Source organism: Anolis carolinensis, unplaced genomic scaffold, assembly GCF_035594765.1.
Source record: "Anolis carolinensis isolate JA03-04 unplaced genomic scaffold, rAnoCar3.1.pri scaffold_7, whole genome shotgun sequence".
Classification (NCBI taxonomy): Eukaryota; Metazoa; Chordata; class Lepidosauria; order Squamata; family Dactyloidae; genus Anolis; species Anolis carolinensis.
The window spans coordinates 27,539,032-27,556,531 of NW_026943818.1; the positions used below are offsets into that span (position 1 = coordinate 27,539,032).

The following is a 17,500-nucleotide window of genomic DNA, read 5'->3' on the forward strand; positions in this document are numbered from 1 at the left end:
TTAATGCCTCCTTATTATCCAACATATTCGGTTATCCAACATTTTGCCAGCCCACTTATGTTGGATAAGTGAGACTCTACTGTACTGTATTTACAAATTTACCAGTAAAATATCACAATGAATTTGAAACACTGACTACAAAAACATTGATTATGAAAAGGCAGACTGTGTTGGATAATCCAGAACATTGTATAATCGAATGTTGGATAAGTGAGATTCTACTTTGATATGAAATAATTTCTAGGATAGAATAATGCAGAACAATATAATCTCTAAAACCAGGATAGTAATAAAGAAATAAAGAAATAAAGAAAGTAAATAAAGCAAGGAAATTGGAAATTCCACAAAGGAAACAATCAGGGCCAGCTAACACCTCCCAAGAAAGGATTCTTCCAAAAAGGAAGCTGAGAAGGCAGTGAAGCACTATGTATTACCAAAGTCATTATTATTACTATCATTACTATCCTTACTATTATTATTATTATTATTATTATTATTATTATTATTATTATTATTATTGTGTTGCGGTCAACCGTGAAAATGAATACAATCTGGCTCCAAGTATTCAAAAACACTAAAATCAGAATATATAAAAATTAATGTGGTATAATAAAACAGAACAATACAATCTCTAAAATCAGAACACTAAATAAAGAACAACAAATAGGGGAATTCCACACAGAAAACAATCAGGGCCAGCTAACACCTCCCAACAAAGGATTCCCATCATCAAAGTCTGGCAAATCCTCTGTTTTCTCAGGGCCACAGACAGTAGAAGCACATAAAATATCGCAAACAACACCACTCTGAAAACAAGGTAATTCCAGACAGGAAACAATCAGGGGCAGCTAACACCTCCCAACAAAAAAATCACTCAGGGAGGAAACAGCTAGGCTTTAAATCTGCAAGGCCATTACATCCTAATCATTTTTCCTAATTGCAGCATTCATACTTGCCTCCAACAGACAAAAAAAAAACAATCAGAAATATTGTATATTCACAACCTTTAGGAAATAATGTCCCCTGATGGCGCAGCGTGTTAAAGCGCTGAGCTGCTGAACTTCTGGACCGAAAGGCCGCAGGTTTGAATTGGGGGAGCGGACAGAGCCCCCACTGTTAGCCCCAGCTTCTGCCAGCCCAGAAGTTCAAAAACATGCAAATGTGAGTGCATCAATAGGTACTGCTCCGGTGGGAAGGTAACGCCGCTCCATGCAGTCATCCCACATGACCTTGGAGGAGTCTACGGACAACGCCGGCTCTTCGGCTTAGAAATGGAGATGAGCACCAACCCCCAGAGTCAGACATGACTGGACTTAACGTCAGGGGAAAACATTTACCCTTTACCTTAACTACCACCAATTCCTCAATACTTTATTTCCCAGAACACCAGACTTCGCCACAGCAACGCGTGGCCGGGCACAGCTAGTTATATATATAATTATACAATATATATAAATATATAATTAATGTTATTGTATTAGGACACTGTTATTATTATTTAGATTTTTAGGACACTAATATAATAATAAAAATAATAATAATGCAATACAATATAATAATATATTATATGTTATATAATATTATATATACATATATAATTATATATGTATATATAATATTATATACACATATATTATTATATATTAGATATTAATATATAATTCATGTTATTGTATTAGGACACTGTGAGTATTATTTAGATTTTTAGGACACTTTAATATAATAATAATGTAAAACATTATATATATATATATATATATATATATATATATATATATATATATATAATGAACAAAAGATGAATCTGTCATACCTTGTGGGTCGGAAGGGACCGTCTGGATGTCCGCGAAGGAGGTGGCAAGCCATTGGAGCAGGGTTCGAATCTCGCCCTCCGCGGCGGGCCCCAAACCTTGGTGGGGCCCATAGGGAAGGGTTGGGCAGCCTTCGGCCCCGCCTGACCGCAAGGCGGCCCCTTGGAGCTCTTCAGGGCGATCTGTCTTTGCAGACGCAGGACCTCCTTCTGGGATTCGCGGAGGAGCTGGTGGAAGTCCAGGAGCCGAGAAGGTTCTTCCTGAGGAGAAAGACCCACCAGAGGGTTGCCCCAATCCTTGCCATGAATGGCAACAAAAATGATGGACTGGGGGACACCTGCCTTGGAGAACGTCCATCCATCCATCCATCCATCCATGAGCCTTCAAGGGTTGGGCTGGATGGCCCTTGAGGTCCTTCAAACTCTAGGATTCTATCCATCCACCCATCTTTGACTATGTATCTAAGGGATTGAACAATATGGGCCTGGAGACCCCTCCAAACTTCTCTCTCTCCATCCATCCATCCATGAGCCTTAGAAGGTTGGGCTGGATGGCCCTTGAGGTCCTTCAAACTCTAGGATTCTATCCATCCATCCATCTTTGACTATGTATCTAAGGGGTTGAACAATATGGGCCTGGAGACCCCTCCAAACTTCTCTCTCTCCATCCATCCATCCATGAGCCTTAGAAGGTTGGGCTGGATGGCCCTTGAGGTCCTTCAAACTCTAGGATTCTATCCATCCACCCATCTTTGACTATGTATCTAAGGGATTGAACAATATGGGCCTGGAGACCCCTCCAAACTTCTCTCTCTCCATCCATCCATCCATGAGCCTTAGAAGGTTGGGCTGGATGGCCCTTGAGGTCCTTCAAACTCTAGGATTCTATCCATCCACCCATCTTTGTCTATGTATCTAAGGGGTTGAACAATATGGGCCTGGAGACCCCTCCAAACTTCTCTCTCTCCATCCATCCATCCATGAGCCTTAGAAGGTTGGGCTGGATGGCCCTTGAGGTCCTTCAAACTCTAGGATTCTATCCATCCATCCATCTTTGACTATGTATCTAAGGGGTTGAACAATATGGGCCTGGAGACCCTTCCAAACTTCTCTCTCTCCGTCCATCTATCCATTCATCCATGAGCCTTAGAAGGTTGGGCTGGATGGCCCTTGAGGTCCTTCAAACTCGGGTTCTATCAATTCATCCATCCATCCACGAGCCTTAGAAGATTGGGCTCGATGGCCCTTGGGGTCCTTCAAACTGTAGGGATCTATCAATCCATCCATCCATCCATCCATCCATCCATCCATGAGCCTTAGAAGATTGGGCTCGATGGCTCTTGAGGTCCTTCAAACTGTAGGGATCTATCAATCAATCAATCCATCCATCCATCCATCCATGAGCCTTCAAGGGTTGGACTGGGTGGCTCTTGAGGTCCTTCTAACTAGGGTTCTATCAATTCATCCATCCATCCATGAGCCTTAGAAGGTTGGGCTGGATGGCCCTTGAGGTCCTTCAAACTCTAGGATTCTATCCATCCACCCATCTTTGACTATGTATCTAAGGGGTTGAACAATATGGGCCTGGAGACCCCTCCAAACTTCTCTCTCTCCATCCATCCATCCATGAGCCTTAGAAAGTTGGGCTGGATGGCCCTTGAGGTCCTTCAAACTCTAGGATTCTATCCATCCACCCATCTTTGACTATGTATCTAAGGGGTTGAACAATATGGGCCTGGAGACCCCTCCAAACTTCTCTCTCTCCATCCATCCATCCATGAGCCTTAGAAGGTTGGGCTGGATGGCCCTTGAGGTCCTTCAAACTCTAGGATTCTATCCATCCATCCATCTTTGACTATGTATCTAAGGGGTTGAACAATATGGGCCTGGAGACCCCTCCAAACTTCTCTCTCTCCATCCATCCATCCATGAGCCTTAGAAGGTTGGGCTGGATGGCCCTTGAGGTCCTTCAAACTCTAGGATTCTATCCATCCATCCATCTTTGACTATGTATCTAAGGGGTTGAACAATATGGGCCTGGAGACCCCTCCAAACTTCTCTCTCTCCGTCCATCCATCCATGAGCCTCAGAAGATTGGGCTGGATGGCCCTTAAGGTCCTTCAAACTCTAGGATTCTATCCATCCATCCATCTTTGACTATGTATCTAAGGGGTTGAACAATATGGGCCTGGAGACCCCTCCAAACTTCTCTCTCTCCATCCATCCATCCATGAGCCTTAGAAGGTTGGGCTGGATGGCCCTTGAGGTCCTTCAAACTCTAGGATTCTATCCATCCACCCATCTTTGACTATGTATCTAAGGGGTTGAACAATATGGGCCTGGAGACCCCTCCAAACTTCTCTCTCTCCATCCATCCATCCATGAGCCTTAGAAGGTTGGGCTGGATGGCCCTTGAGGTCCTTCAAACTCTAGGATTCTATCCATCCATCCATCTTTGACTATGTATCTAAGGGGTTGAACAATATGGGCCTGGAGACCCCTCCAAACTTCTCTCTCTCCATCCATCCATCCATGAGCCTTAGAAGGTTGGGCTGGATGGCCCTTGAGGTCCTTCAAACTCTAGGATTCTATCCATCCACCCATCTTTGACTATGTATCTAAGGGGTTGAACAATATGGGCCTGGAGACCCCTCCAAACTTCTCTCTCTCCATCCATCCATCCATGAGCCTTAGAAGGTTGGGCTGGATGGCCCTTAAGGTCCTTCAAACTCTAGGATTCTATCCATCCACCCATCTTTGACTATGTATCTAAGGGGTTGAACAATATGGGCCTGGAGACCCTTCCAAACTTCTCTCTCTCCATCCATCCATGAGCCTTAGAAGGTTGGGCTGGATGGTCCTTGAGGTCCTTCCAACTCTTGTATTCTATCCAACTATCCATCCATCTCTATGTTCCTAAGGCGGTTGAAAAGTATGACCCTGGAGACCCTTCCAAACTTCTATCTCTCCATCCATCTATCCATGGACCTTAGAGGGTTGGGCTAGACAGCCCTTGTGATCCTTCAAACTCTAGGATTCTATCCATCCACCCACCCATCCGTCATCCATCCATCTCTGTCTATGTATCTATGAACAATACTTCATCCATCCATCTTCTCTTCTTCCATCCGTCCTTCTTTTGATCCATCCATCTCTATGTATCTAAGGCGGTTGGACAGTATGGCCCTGGAGACCCTTCCAAACTTCTCTCTCCATCCATCCATCCATCCATCCATCCATCCATCCATCCATCTATCCATTGATGGGTCTTAGAGGGTTGGGCTAGATGGCCCTTGAGGTCCTTCAAACTTTAGGATTTTATCCATCCACCCATCCATCCGTCCATCCATCCATCTCTGTCTATGTATCTATGAACAATACTTCATCCATCCATCTTCTCTTCTTCCATCCATCCATGAGCCTTCAAGGGTTGGGTTGGACGGCCCTTGAGGTCCCTCCAACTCTAGATTTCAATCCATCCATCACTATGTATCTAAGGGGGTTGAACAGTATGGCCCTGGAGACCCTTCCAAACTTCTCTCTCCATCCATCCACCCATCGATGGGTCTTAGAGGGTTGGGCTAGATGGCCCTTGAGGTCCTTCCAACTCTAGGATTCTATCCATCCATCCATCCATCTCTATGTATCTAAGGCGGTTGAACAGTATGGCCCTGGTGACCCATCCAAAGTTTCTCTCTCTCCATCCATCCACGATCCTTAGAAGGTTGGGCTGGATGGCCCTTGAGGTCCTTCCAAATCCAGTATTCTATCCATCCATCCATCCATCTCTATGTATCTAAGGCGGTTGAACAGTATGGCCCTGGAGACACTTGCAAAGTTCTCTCTCTCCTTCCACCCATCCATGGGCGTTCAAGGTTTGGGCTGGGTGGCCCTTGAGGTCCTTCAAACTCTAGGGTTCTATCAATTCATCCATCCATCCATCCATCCATGGGCCTTCAAGGGTTGGGCTGGGTGGCTCTGGAGATCCTTCCAACTCTAGGGTTCTATCAATCCATCCATCCATCCATCCATCCATGGGCCTTCAAGGGTTGGGCTGGGTGGCCCTTGAGGTCCTTCTAACTCTAGGATTCTATCAATCAATCAATCCATCCATCCATCCATGAGCCTTAGAAGGTTGGGCTGGATGGCCCTTGAGGTCCTTCAAACTCGGGTTCTATCAATTCATCCATCCATCCATGAGCCTTAGAAGATTGGGCTCAGTGGCCCTTGGGGTCCTTCAAACTGTAGGGATCTATCAATCCATCCATCCATCCATCCATCCATCCATGAGCCTTAGAAGATTGGGCTCGATGGCTCTTGAGGTCCTTCAAACTGTAGGGATCTATCTATCAATCCATCCATCCATCCATCAATGAGCCTTCAAGGGTTGGACTGGGTGGCTCTTGAGGTCCTTCTAACTAGGGTTCTATCAATTCATCCATCCATCCATCCATGAGCCTTTGAAGGTTGGGCTGGATGGCTCTTGAGGTCCTTCAAACTCTGGTTCTATCAATCCATCCATCCATCCATCTATGATCCATCCATGGGCCTTCAAGGGTTGGGCTGGGTGGCCCTTGAGATCCTTCCAAATCTAGGGTTCTATCAATCCATCCATCCATCCACCCATCCATGGGCCTTCAAGGGTTGGGCTGGGTGGCCCTTGAGGTCCTTCAAACTCTAGGTTTCTATCAGTTCATCCACCCACCCATCCATCCATCCATCCATGAGCCTTAGAAGGTTGGGCTGGATGGCCCTTGAGGTCCTTCAAACTCGGGTTCTATCAGTTCATCCATCCATTGATGGGCCTTCAAGGTTTGGGCTGGGTGGCCCTTGAGGTCCTTCAAACTCTAGGGTTCTATCAATTCATCCATCCATCCATCCATGAGCCTTTGAAGGTTGGGCTGGATGGCTCTTGAGGTCCTTCAAACTCTGGTTCTATCAATTCATCCATCCATCCATCCATCCATCCATGAGCCTTTGAAGGTTGGGCTGGGTGGCCCTTGAGATCCTAACTCTAGGGTTCTACCAATCCATCCATCCATCCATCCATCCATCCATCCATCCATCCATGGGCCTTCAAGGGTTGGGCTGGGTGGCCCTTGAGATCCTTCCAAATCTAGGGTTCTATCAATCCATCCATCCATCCACCCATCCATCAATGGGCCTTCAAGGGTTGGGCTGGGTGGCCCTTGAGGTCCTTCAAACTCTAGGGTTCTATCAATTCATCCATCCATCCATCCATGAGCCTTTGAAGGTTGGGCTGGATGGCTCTTGAGGTCCTTCAAACTCTGGTTCTATCAATTCATCCATCCATCCATCCATCCATCCATGAGCCTTTGAAGGTTGGGCTGGGTGGCCCTTGAGATCCTAACTCTAGGGTTCTACCAATCCATCCATCCATCCATCCATCCATCCATCCATCCATCCATGGGCCTTCAAGGGTTGGGCTGGGTGGCCCTTGAGATCCTTCAAACTCTAGGGTTCTATCAATCCATCCATCCATCCATCCATGGGCCTTCAAGGGTTGGGCTGGGTGGCCCTTGAGATCCTTCAAACTCTAGGGTTCTATCAATCCATCCATCCATCCATCCATGGGCCTTCAAGGGTTGAGCTGGGTGGCCCTTGAGATCCTTCAAACTCTAGGGTTCTATCAATCCATCCATCCATCCATCCATGGGCCTTCAAGGGTTGGGCTGGGTGGCCCTTGAGATCCTTCAAACTCTAGGGTTCTATCAATCCATCCATCCATTGATGGGCCTTCAAGGGTTGGGCTGGGTGGCCCTTGAGGTCCTTCCAACTCGGGTTCTATCAGTTCATCCATCCATTGATGGGCCTTCAAGGTTTGGGCTGGGTGGCCCTTGAGGTCCTTCAAACTCTAGGGTTCTATCAATTCATCCATCCATCCATCCATGAGCCTTTGAAGGTTGGGCTGGATGGCTCTTGAGGTCCTTCAAACTCTGGTTCTATCAATTCATCCATCCATCCATCCATCCATCCATGAGCCTTTGAAGGTTGGGCTGGGTGGCCCTTGAGATCCTAACTCTAGGGTTCTACCAATCCATCCATCCATCCATCCATCCATCCATGGGCCTTCAAGGGTTGGGCTGGGTGGCCCTTGAGATCCTTCCAAATCTAGGGTTCTATCAATCCATCCATCCATCCACCCATCCATCAATGGGCCTTCAAGGGTTGGGCTGGGTGGCCCTTGAGGTCCTTCAAACTCTAGGGTTCTATCAATTCATCCATCCATCCATCCATGAGCCTTTGAAGGTTGGGCTGGATGGCTCTTGAGGTCCTTCAAACTCTGGTTCTATCAATTCATCCATCCATCCATCCATCCATCCATGAGCCTTTGAAGGTTGGGCTGGGTGGCCCTTGAGATCCTAACTCTAGGGTTCTACCAATCCATCCATCCATCCATCCATCCATCCATCCATCCATCCATGGGCCTTCAAGGGTTGGGCTGGGTGGCCCTTGAGATCCTTCAAACTCTAGGGTTCTATCAATCCATCCATCCATCCATCCATGGGCCTTCAAGGGTTGGGCTGGGTGGCCCTTGAGATCCTTCAAACTCTAGGGTTCTATCAATCCATCCATCCATCCATCCATGGGCCTTCAAGGGTTGGGCTGGGTGGCCCTTGAGATCCTTCAAACTCTAGGGTTCTATCAATCCATCCATCCATGGGCCTTCAAGGGTTGGGCTGGGTGGCCCTTGAGATCCTTCAAACTCTAGGGTTCTATCAATCCATCCATCCATTGATGGGCCTTCAAGGGTTGGGCTGGGTGGCCCTTGAGGTCCTTCCAACTCCAGGGTCCTCTCCCTGCCCCCCGGTGGAGGCCACTCACCTTCCCAGCGGGGACGTGGTCCCGGAGCTCCTGGCACTCCCTCTGCAGGGCGTTGATCTGCTTGTCCTTGGCCAGGAGGGCTCCTGCCTGTTCCCGGAGGTCCGTCACCCGCTGCCGGGCCAAGGCCCTCTTGCAGAGTCCGGCGCAGGAGCCCTTCACGGACACCGGCGTGTTCACCTGCGCCGCAGAAAGCAACCAGGACGTTGTGGTGCAGATTGGCCCCACGTTGGCTACCACGACTCAACACTATGGGGGGTCCTGGGAGTTGTAGCCAGTGTTTTGGAGCTGAGAAAGTGAAAGACTGCAGGACTACAGCTCCCATAGCTTTGAGCCATGCTTCTACTTCTTCCTTTACTATTACCACTGCTTCTATTACTACATCTACTGCTACTACTACTTATATTATGTCTTCTACTTCTTAAATTACTACTATTTCTATACAACTTCTACTACTTAGGTTACTACATCTACTGCTACTACTATTATGACGTCTACTACTACTACTGTGTCTACTACTACTTCTATTACTACATTTACTGTTACTTCTACTTCTACTTCTATTATGACCTTCTTTTACTATTACTATCATCGCTTCATCTACTACTACAACTACTATTTTACTACTATTTATTTTACTACTACTTGTACTACTATTATGACTGACTACTACTTCTATTACTACATATACTATTACTGCTACTTCTACCTATTATGACCTCTACTTCTTTTACTAGTATTATTTCTTCTACTACTACAACTACTGTTTTTACTACTACTTCTATTATGACTGACTACTTCCATTATTACTACTACTACTTCAAGTACTACTAATATGTCTTCTACTACCTTTACTACTAGGACTGCTACTACTATTATGACTTCTACTTAAATAACTACTATTTCTATACGACTTCTACTACTTCTGTTACTACATCTACTGCTACTACTATTATGACATCTACTACTTCTACTACTATTTTGTTTACTACTACTTCTATTACTACATTTACTGTTACTTCTACTTCTACTTCTATTATGACCTTCTTTTACTACTATTACTATCATCGCTTCATCTACTACTACAAGTACTATTTTACTACTTCTTATTTTACTACTACTTGTACTACTATTATGACTGACTACTACTTCTATTCCTACATTACTGCTACTTCTACTATTAATATTTCTTCTACTATTATAACTATGACATTTTCTACTACTACTTCAAGTACTATTATTTATTCTAATACTTGTACTACTACTATGACTACGTTTTCTATTATGACTAATTCTACTACCGTACAGGTTCGTCTCTCACCCTACGAACCTGTACGGTCTCTTCGGTCATCGGGGGAGGCCCTCCTCTCGCTTCCGCCAGCATCGCAAGCACGGTTGGTGGGGACGAGGGATATATTTAATATATTTATTTTATTTATTTATAATATTTATTTTATTACTACTTGTACTACTATTTGACTACTACTTCTATTACTACATATTACTGCTACTTCTGCTTCTATTATGACCTCTACTTCTTTTACTACTATTATTTCTTCTACTACAACTACTATTTTTACAACTAATTCTATTATGACTGACTGCTTCTTCTATTATTACTACTCCTACTACTTCAAGTACTACTAATATGTGTTCTACTACCTTTACTACTAGGACTGCTACTACTTCTATTATGACTTCTACTACTACATTTATTCTAGTACTTCTACTACTCCTATGATTGCTTCTATTATGACTGATTCTACTACTACTACTACTATTCCTACTTCTTCTATTACTATTTCTTCTTCATTTACTACTACTACTTCAAGTACTATTATTTATTCTAATACTTGTACTACTACTATGACTACGCCTTCTATTATGACTAATTCTACTACCGTACAGGTTCGTCTCTCACCCTACGAACCTGTACGGTCTCTTCGGTCATCGGGGGAAGCCCTCCTCTCGCTTCCGCCAGCATCGCAAGCGCGGTTGGTGGGGACGAGGGAGAGGGCCTTCTCTGTAGTGGCCCCCATCCCGGTTATGGAATTCGCTGCCTGGGGAGATCAGGCAAGCCCCCACCTTGATGGCATTTCAGAAGAGTCTGAAAACTTGGCTTTTCACTCAGGCCTTTGGTTAAGATCATCTTTTTTTCCATCACAATTATTATGCTCCTCGACCTTTTGCATTGGTCACTCTTCCCGATTCCTGATGGATTGATATTACTCAGGACTCCTCCCTACCGTACCTAATGTGACCCTAAATGATTCTAATGCACTTTATCTATTTATGAATTTGTTACCCATAATGTGCACCGTACACTTTGCTTATCCACTATTGCAACCTCATTGTTTTTAATCTGATGTTTTAATTCTGCGTTGTGTTTTTTAACTTATTGTGTATATTTTTTATTGGATTTTGTTTTTGTCCTGATGTTTTATATTTTATCTTTGCTTGTATTTTGATTTTGCTGTAAGCCGCCCCGAGTCCCCTTCGGGGGAGATGGAGGCGGGATACAAATAAACTTCTTCTTCTTATTATTATTATTATTATTATTATTATTATTATTATTATTATTATTATGTCTTCTACTTCTTAAATTACCACTATTTCTATACAACTTCTACTACTTCTGTTACTACATCTACTGCTACTACTATTATGACGTCTACTACTACTACTATTTTGTCTACTACTACTTCAAGGACATTTACTGTTACTTCTACTTCTACTATTACTATCATTTCTTCATCTACTACTACAACTACTATTTTACTAATATTTATTTTATTACTACTTGTACTACTATTTGACTACTACTTCTATTACTACATATTACTGCTACTTCTGCTTCTATTATGACCTCTACATCTACTGCTACTACTATTATGACGTCTACTACAACTACTATTTTTACAACTAATTCTATTATGACTGACTGCTTCTTCTATTATTACTACTCCTACTACTTCAAGTACTACTAATATGTGTTCTACTACCTTTACTACTAGGACTGCTACTACTTCTATTATGACTTCTACTACTACATTTATTCTAGTACTTCTACTACTCCTATGATTGCTTCTATTATGACTGATTCTACTACTACTACTACTATTCCTACTTCTTCTATTACTATTTCTTCTTCATTTACTACTACTACTTCAATGACTATTATTTATTCTAGCACTTGTACTACTACTATGACTACGCCTTCTATTATGACTAATTCTACTACTACTACTACTACTACTACTTCAAGGACTATTATTTATTCTAGTACTTGTACTACTAATATGACTACGTGTTCTATTATGACTAATTCTACTACTACTACAAATGCTACTACAAGTACTATTATTTATTCTAGTACTTGTACTACTATTATGACTACGCCTTCTATTATGACTAATTCTACTACTACTTCTACCACTACTACCACTACTTCAAGTACTATTATTTATTCTAGTACTTGTACTACAATGACTATGTCTTCTATTATGACTAATTCTACTACTACTACTTCTGTTACTACTTCTATTACTATTCCTTCTTTTACTACTACTACTACTTCAAGGACTATTATTTATTCTAGTACTTGTACTACTACTATGACTATGTCTTCTATTATGACTAATTCTACTACTACTTCTACCACTACTACTACTACTTCAAGTACTATTATTTATTCTAGTACTACTATGACTATGTCTTCTATTATGACTAATTCTACTACTACTTCTACCACTACTACTACTACTTCAAGTACTATTATTTATTCTAGTACTACTATGACTATGTCTTCTATTATGACTAATTCTACTACTACTACTTCTGTTACTACTTCTATTACTATTTCTTCTTTTTCTACTACTATTATTTCAAATGCTATTATTTATTCTACCGTGTTTCCCCGAAAATAAGACAGTGTCTTATATTAATTTTTGCTCCCAAAGATGTGCTGGGTCTTATTTTCAGGGGATGTCTTATTTTTCCATGAAGAAGAATTCACATTTATTGTTGAACAAAAAAAATGAACATTTATTATATACTGTACAGTAGTTGTCATCACAAACCAACATAACCAGACAACTGTGAATCCTATCAAGAATTTCTTGTTACTACCATTATTTCCATGTACAACTGGTATGTACATTTACTAATCCTGCATGCTTTGGTGTTCTGTTTGGCGGGCCTGCTTCCAAACAAAAACTTTGCTAGGTCTTACTTTCGGGGGGAGGCCTTATATTTAGCAATTCAGCAAAACTTCTACTAGGTCTTATTTTCCGGGGATGTCTTATTTTCGGGGAAACAGGGTAGTACTTGTACTACTACTATGACTATGTCTTCTATTATGACTAATTCTACTACTACCTCCACTACTACTACTACTTCAAGTACTATCATTTATTCTAGTACTTGTACTACTACTATGACTATGTATTCTGTTATGACTAATTCTACTACTACTATTTCTTCTTTTACTACTACTACTACTCCAAGTACTATTATTTATCCTAGTACTTGCACTACTTGTACAAGTACTAGTACTACTACTATGACTACGTCTTCTATTATGACTAATTCTACTACTACTACTACTACTACTACTTCTAGTCCTACTTATGTTACTATTTCTTCCTCTTTTACTACTACAGCTACACCCTTTGGACTACTAAGAGATGCAAAGGGATGACGGGAGCCTCGTTGCTCTCCATTGAAAGCCCGAGGCCTTACTTACTACTTTGAGGTTGGCCTCCTGGAGCTTCCGGGCTCGCTCCTCCAACCGCTTGGCGATCACGGCCAGCTCCGCGTTCTTCCTCTTCAGGTGCCGTACTTTCTCCTGCGTCTCCGGGAAGCAGCTCTTCCGCTGGGAGGGCAAAACAGATCCGGAAAGAGCAAGTCCTGAGTAACTACAAGGAGCTTTCGCCCCCGTTTCCACCCCCAACGGGACACCGGCCCTTCCGGTGGGGCGTGGAATCCGGTCCGGGTTTTTGGAGAGCCGCAAGAGCCAAAACCTGGAGCGGATTCACTGCTTAATTATTATTATTATTATTATTATTATTATTATTATTATTATTATTAACGGTTGGGGATGATGGGTGCTGGAGTCCTCACCAGTAGGCCGTTCTCTCTTTTCAGGTTGGCGCATCGGGACTGGAGTTCCTCCAAGGCCGTGAGGAGGACCTGGTTCTGTCGCAGGAGGCAGTGGTAGCTCACGCCGGGCTGCGGAAATGGATCAATACCCCCGATTGGTAATCAATAACCTTCTTTTAGGGGATCTGGGTAATGGGAGTTATAGTCCTGGGAGTTGTAGCTTGACTATGGGGTCCTGGGAGTTGTAGCTTGACTATGGGGTCCTGGGAGTTGTAGCTTGACTATGGGGTCCTGGGAGTGGTAGCTTGACTATGGGGTCCTGGGAGTTGTAGTTTGACTATGGGGTCCTGGGAGTTGTAGCTTGACTATGGGGTCCTGGGAGTTGTAGCTTGACTATGGGGTCCTGGGAGTTGTAGCTTGACTATGGGGTCCTGGGAGTTGTAGTTTGACTATGGGGTCCTGGGAGTTGTAGTTTGACTATGGGGTGCTGGGAGTTGTAGCTTGACTATGGGGTCCTGGGAGTTGTAGCTTGACTATGGGGTCCTGGGAGTTGTAGCTTGACTATGGGGTCCTGGGAGTTGTAGTTTGACTATGGGGTCCTGGGAGTTGTAGCTTGACTGTGGGGTCCTGGGAGTTGTAGTTTGACCGTGGGGTCCTGGGAGTTGTAGTTTGACTGTGGGGTCCTGGGAGTTGTAATTTGACTATGGGGTCCTGGGAGTTGTAGCTTGACTATGGGGTCCTGGGAGTTGTAATTTGACTATGGGGTCCTGGGAGTTGTAATTTGACTATGGGGTCCTGGGAGTTGTAATTTGACTATGGGGTCCTGGGAGTTGTAGCTTGACTATGGGGTCCTGGGAGTTGTAATTTGACTATGGGGTCCTGGGAGTTGTAATTTGACTATGGGGTCCTGGGAGTTGTAATTTGACTATGGGGTCCTGGGAGTTGTAATTTGACTATGGGGTCCTGGGAGTTGTAGCTTGACTATGGGGTCCTGGGAGTTGTAATTTGACTATGGGGTCCTGGGAGTTGTAATTTGACTATGGGGTCCTGGGAGTTGTAATTTGACTATGGGGTCCTGGGAGTTGTAATTTGACTATGGGGTCCTGGGAGTTGTAATTTGACTATGGGGTCCTGGGAGTTGTAGCTTGACTATGGGGTCCTGGGAGTTGTAGCTTGACTATGGGGTCCTGGGGGTTGTAATTTGACTATGGGGTCCTGGGAGTTGTAGCTTGACTATGGGGTCCTGGGAGTTGTAGCTTGACTATGGGGTCCTGGGGGTTGTAGCTTGACTATGGGGTCCTGGGGGTTGTAGCTTGACTATGGGGTCCTGGGGGTTGTAGCTTGACTATGGGGTCCTGGGAGTTGTAGCTTGACTATGGGGTCCTGGGGGTTGTAGCTTGACTATGGGGTCCTGGGAGTTGTAGCTTGACTATGGGGTCCTGGGAGTTGTAGCTTGACTATGGGGTCCTGGGAGTTGTAGCTTGACTATGGGGTCCTGGGAGTTGTAGCTTGACTATGGGGTCCTGGGAGTTGTAGTTTGACTATGGAGTCCTGGGAGTTGTAGTTTGACTGTGGAGTCCTGGGAGTTGTAGTTTGATTGTGGGGTCCTGGGAGTTGTAGTTTGACTATGGGGTCCTGGGAGTTGTAGTTTGACTGTGGGGTCCTGGGAGTTGTAGTTTGATTGTGGGGTCCTGGGAGTTGTAGTTTGACTGTGGGGTCCTGGGAGTTGTAGTTTGACTATGGGGTCCTGTGAGTTGTAGCTTGACTATGGGGTCCTGGGAGTTGTAGTTTGACCATGGGGTCCTGGGAGTAGTAGTTTGACCATGTGGTCCTGGGAGTTGTAGCTTGACTATGGGGGTCCTGGGGGTTGTAGCTTGACTATGGGGTCCTGGGAGTTGTAGCTTGACTATGGGGTCCTGGGGGTTGTAGTTTGACTATGGGGTCCTGGGAGTTGTAGCTTGACCATGGGGTCCTGGGAGTTGTAGCTTGACTATGGGGGTCCTGGGGGTTGTAGCTTGACTATGGGGTCCTGGGAGTTGTAGCTTGACTATGGGGTCCTGGGGGTTGTAGCTTGACTATGGGGTCCTGGGAGTTGTAGCTTGACTATGGGATCCTGGGGGTTGTAGCTTGACTATAGGGTCCTGGGAGTTGTAGCTTGACTATGGGGGTCCTGGGAGTTGTAGCTTGACTATGGGGTCCTGGGAGTTGTAGCTTGACTATGGGGTCCTGGGAGTTGTAGCTTGACTATGGGGTCCTGGGAGTTGTAGCTTGACTATGGGGTCCTGGGAGTTGTAGCTTGACTATGGGGTCCTGGGAGTTGTAGCTTGACTATGGGGTCCTGGGGGTTGTAGCTTGACTATGGGGTCCTGGGAGTTGTAGCTTGACTATGGGGTCCTGGGAGTTGTAGCTTGACTGTGGGGTCCTGGGAGTTGTAGCTTGACTATGGGGTCCTGGGAGTTGTAGCTTGACTATGGGGTCCTGGGGGTTGTAGCTTGACTATGGGGTCCTGGGAGTTGTAGCTTGACTATGGGGTCCTGGGAGTTGTAGTTTGACTATGGGGTCCTGGGAGTTGTAGCTTGACTGTGGGGTCCTGGGAGTTGTAGCTTGACTATGGGGTCCTGGGAGTTGTAGCTTGACTATGGGGTCCTGGGAGTTGTAATTTGACTATGGGGTGCTGGGAGTTGTAGCTTGACTATGGGGTCCTGGGAGTTGTAGTTTGACTATGGGGTCCTGGGAGTTGTAATTTGACTATGGGGTCCTGGGAGTTGTAGCTTGACTATGGGGTCCTGGGAGTTGTAATTTGACTATGGGGTCCTGGGAGTTGTAATTTGACTATGGGGTCCTGGGAGTTGTAATTTGACTATGGGGTCCTGGGAGTTGTAATTTGACTATGGGGTCCTGGGAGTTGTAATTTGACTATGGGGTCCTGGGAGTTGTAGCTTGACTATGGGGTCCTGGGAGTTGTAGCTTGACTATGGGGTCCTGGGGGTTGTAGCTTGACTATGGGGTCCTGGGGGTTGTAGCTTGACTATGGGGTCCTGGGAGTTGTAGCTTGACTATGGGGTCCTGGGAGTTGCAGCTTGACTATGGGGTCCTGGGGGTTGTAGCTTGACTATGGGGTCCTGGGAGTTGTAGCTTGACTATGGGGTCCTGGGGGTTGTAGCTTGACTATGGGGTCCTGGGAGTTGTAGCTTGACTATGGGGTCCTGGGAGTTGTAGCTTGACTATGGGGTCCTGGGAGTTGTAGCTTGACTATGGGGTCCTGGGAGTTGTAGCTTGACTATGGGGTCCTGGGAGTTGTAGTTTGACTGTGGAGTCCTGGGAGTTGTAGTTTGACTGTGGAGTCCTGGGAGTTGTAGTTTGATTGTGGGGTCCTGGGAGTTGTAGTTTGACTATGGGGTCCTGGGAGTTGTAGTTTGACTGTGGGGTCCTGGGAGTTGTAGTTTGATTGTGGGGTCCTGGGAGTTGTAGTTTGACTGTGGGGTCCTGGGAGTTGTAGTTTGACTATGGGGTCCTGTGAGTTGTAGCTTGACTATGGGGTCCTGGGAGTTGTAGTTTGACCATGGGGTCCTGGGAGTAGTAGTTTGACCATGTGGTCCTGGGAGTTGTAGCTTGACTATGGGGGTCCTGGGGGTTGTAGCTTGACTATGGGGTCCTGGGAGTTGTAGCTTGACTATGGGGTCCTGGGGGTTGTAGTTTGACTATGGGGTCCTGGGAGTTGTAGCTTGACCATGGGGTCCTGGGAGT

The 17,500-nt window shown here is 45.0% G+C and overlaps 1 protein-coding gene across 4 annotated transcripts in view; it reads right to left on the minus strand.

Moving 5' to 3' along the window:
* tspoap1 (TSPO associated protein 1) overlaps positions 1 to 17,500 on the minus strand; it is an 82,333-nt gene that overhangs the window by 57,322 nt on the left and 7,511 nt on the right. For all 4 annotated transcript variants that reach the window (XM_062959332.1, XM_062959330.1, XM_062959331.1 and 1 more), the window contains exons 2-5: positions 13,775 to 13,882; positions 13,398 to 13,526; positions 8,657 to 8,833; positions 1,814 to 2,071 (exon numbers count right to left, since the gene is read on the minus strand). In XM_062959332.1, coding sequence (XP_062815402.1) covers positions 1,814 to 2,071; positions 8,657 to 8,833; positions 13,398 to 13,526; positions 13,775 to 13,882 — 672 coding nt within the window. The remainder of the gene's footprint in view (positions 1 to 1,813; positions 2,072 to 8,656; positions 8,834 to 13,397; positions 13,527 to 13,774; positions 13,883 to 17,500) is intronic.